The 1,774-nt window shown below is 49.0% G+C and overlaps 1 protein-coding gene across 1 annotated transcript in view; it reads right to left on the bottom strand.

The window, feature by feature from the left end:
* LOC112077545 (transcription factor Dp-1-like) overlaps positions 1 to 1,774 on the bottom strand; it is an 8,489-nt gene that overhangs the window by 4,962 nt on the left and 1,753 nt on the right. Inside the window, exons 6-7 of the mRNA XM_024144046.2 lie at positions 904 to 982; positions 569 to 677 (exon numbers count right to left, since the gene is read on the bottom strand). Coding sequence (XP_023999814.2) covers positions 569 to 677; positions 904 to 982 — 188 coding nt within the window. The remainder of the gene's footprint in view (positions 1 to 568; positions 678 to 903; positions 983 to 1,774) is intronic.

Genomic DNA, 1,774 nt, shown 5'->3' with positions numbered 1-1,774 from the left:
AGTTTTAAATCTGGCCCGCTGTATCGTTCCTCAGAAAAACTAAGTATTGGCCAATGAGGCTCCCACCTCTGCTAGTAACGGGGGGCGGGCCTGCAGAAGACAGGGACGTTGTGGAGAATTCACACTCAATAAGTAATCCACAGTCGAGAAGGAGGAAGAAACATAAATTCATTCCACAAAAGGCATATTATACAGTCAGTGTCCGTGGCAGCAAACAGACTACGTTTCCCAGAAGGCAATTGCGTTGGTGAGCTCTGTTGCACTCTGAGGGCAGCTGAGGAAGGAGAAGCAGGGGCTCCCCGTAGATGCTTGGTGGGGTGGAGGCGAAGGCTGAGATGGAGCTGGAGTGAAGGGAGAGACTTGTTCAGGGGACATGGGCTGCATGCATTCCAAATGGCACTATTCCCTATACAGTGACTACTCACGGTGCCAAATAATGGCCGTCATGAAATAGTAGTTCAGGTATATTGGAATAGGAAGCCTTTGGAACACAGCTGGTTTAGTCATCAGACTGGCTGTTAGAAGTGGTTGAGTGAGAAAATTACTGATTTAATCATTGTCGTCGTAGTCTTTCGTCATCCTCTTCCTCATCTGCCATGTAGGACACGGGGGTGTGGCCTCGCGAGCCGCTGTAGTGTGAGTCGTTGGAAATGGACGCCACTGTGCCATCGGCGCTACTGAATAAACAGCAGGAAACAGAAGATGGAATTAGTTAAGACCTTCCTGTTACATCACTTCCTGTCCATTAAAAAAAAGAGCTCAGAAAGAYAGAAGAGATCATAGAGTTGGATAGAGGGCACACTTGAAACAAAGCCTGTTTTAGTATGGGAAGCGRCACRGAGGGCTTCCATCCTCCAGARAGGTAAATGYGCTCTGAAGTACATCTCTATAGAAGAGACTCACCTTGTGTGARGGCGTCCTCCTCCGTTTGTAGACGAGGCTCCTGTGATGTAGACGTTGCTTATTGGACCCGTGGCCATTTCTGGAAGGGGAAAAATTATAATAAAAGACGCCATTTCTACAGCCTCCTTTACACACTCTCAGCCCAAGTATATCAGGCTGAATAGGGTGGCCTGTGGGAGCCAGCCATACTGAATAGGGTGGCCTGTGGGAGCCAGCCATACTGAATAGGGTGGCCTGTGGGAGCCAGCCATACTGACCTGTAACATAGGGCTCCAGGGCTCTGGGCACCAGGGTGCGGGCTTCCTTCAGGTCCTCTGGTGAACAGTGGCCCACCTCCAGACCACAGGCCAGCCCCATTCTCTTCAACACCTCAATGTCATCATGGATCTCAAACATGTTGTCAAAGTTGAACAGGTACTCAAACCTGTAGGGGGCGGAGGCAGGAGAGGGGGGGCGGAGGCAGGAGAGGAGGGCAGAGGACGACAACTTCTGTTACTAATTCCTGTCTTAAAAAGAGCTCAGAAAGAGAGAAGATTTTTATAGAGTTAGGATAAGGGACACTTGAACAGAGCCCTGTTTTAGTGATGGAAGCGCAACTAACACACACACCATGAAGGGATTCTCCTCTAGACGGTAAAATGGGCTCTGAAGTAACATCTATATAAGATGAGAGCTGCCTTTGTGTGATGGCGTACACTCTCGTTGTAGACGAGGCTTGCTGTGATGTAGACGTTGCTTAATTGGACGCAGTGCGGCATTTCTGGAAGGGGAAAAATTATAATAAAAGACGCCATTACTACGCTCACTTTCACCTAGCCATATAATCAGGCTGAATAGGGTGGCTTGTGGGGCGCCATATGAAGTAGGGTGG

This window comes from Salvelinus sp. IW2-2015, unplaced genomic scaffold (assembly GCF_002910315.2).
Source record: "Salvelinus sp. IW2-2015 unplaced genomic scaffold, ASM291031v2 Un_scaffold4673, whole genome shotgun sequence".
NCBI classification, from domain to species: domain Eukaryota; kingdom Metazoa; phylum Chordata; class Actinopteri; order Salmoniformes; family Salmonidae; genus Salvelinus; species Salvelinus sp. IW2-2015.
This window is presented reverse-complemented; position numbering and strand designations above follow the sequence as displayed.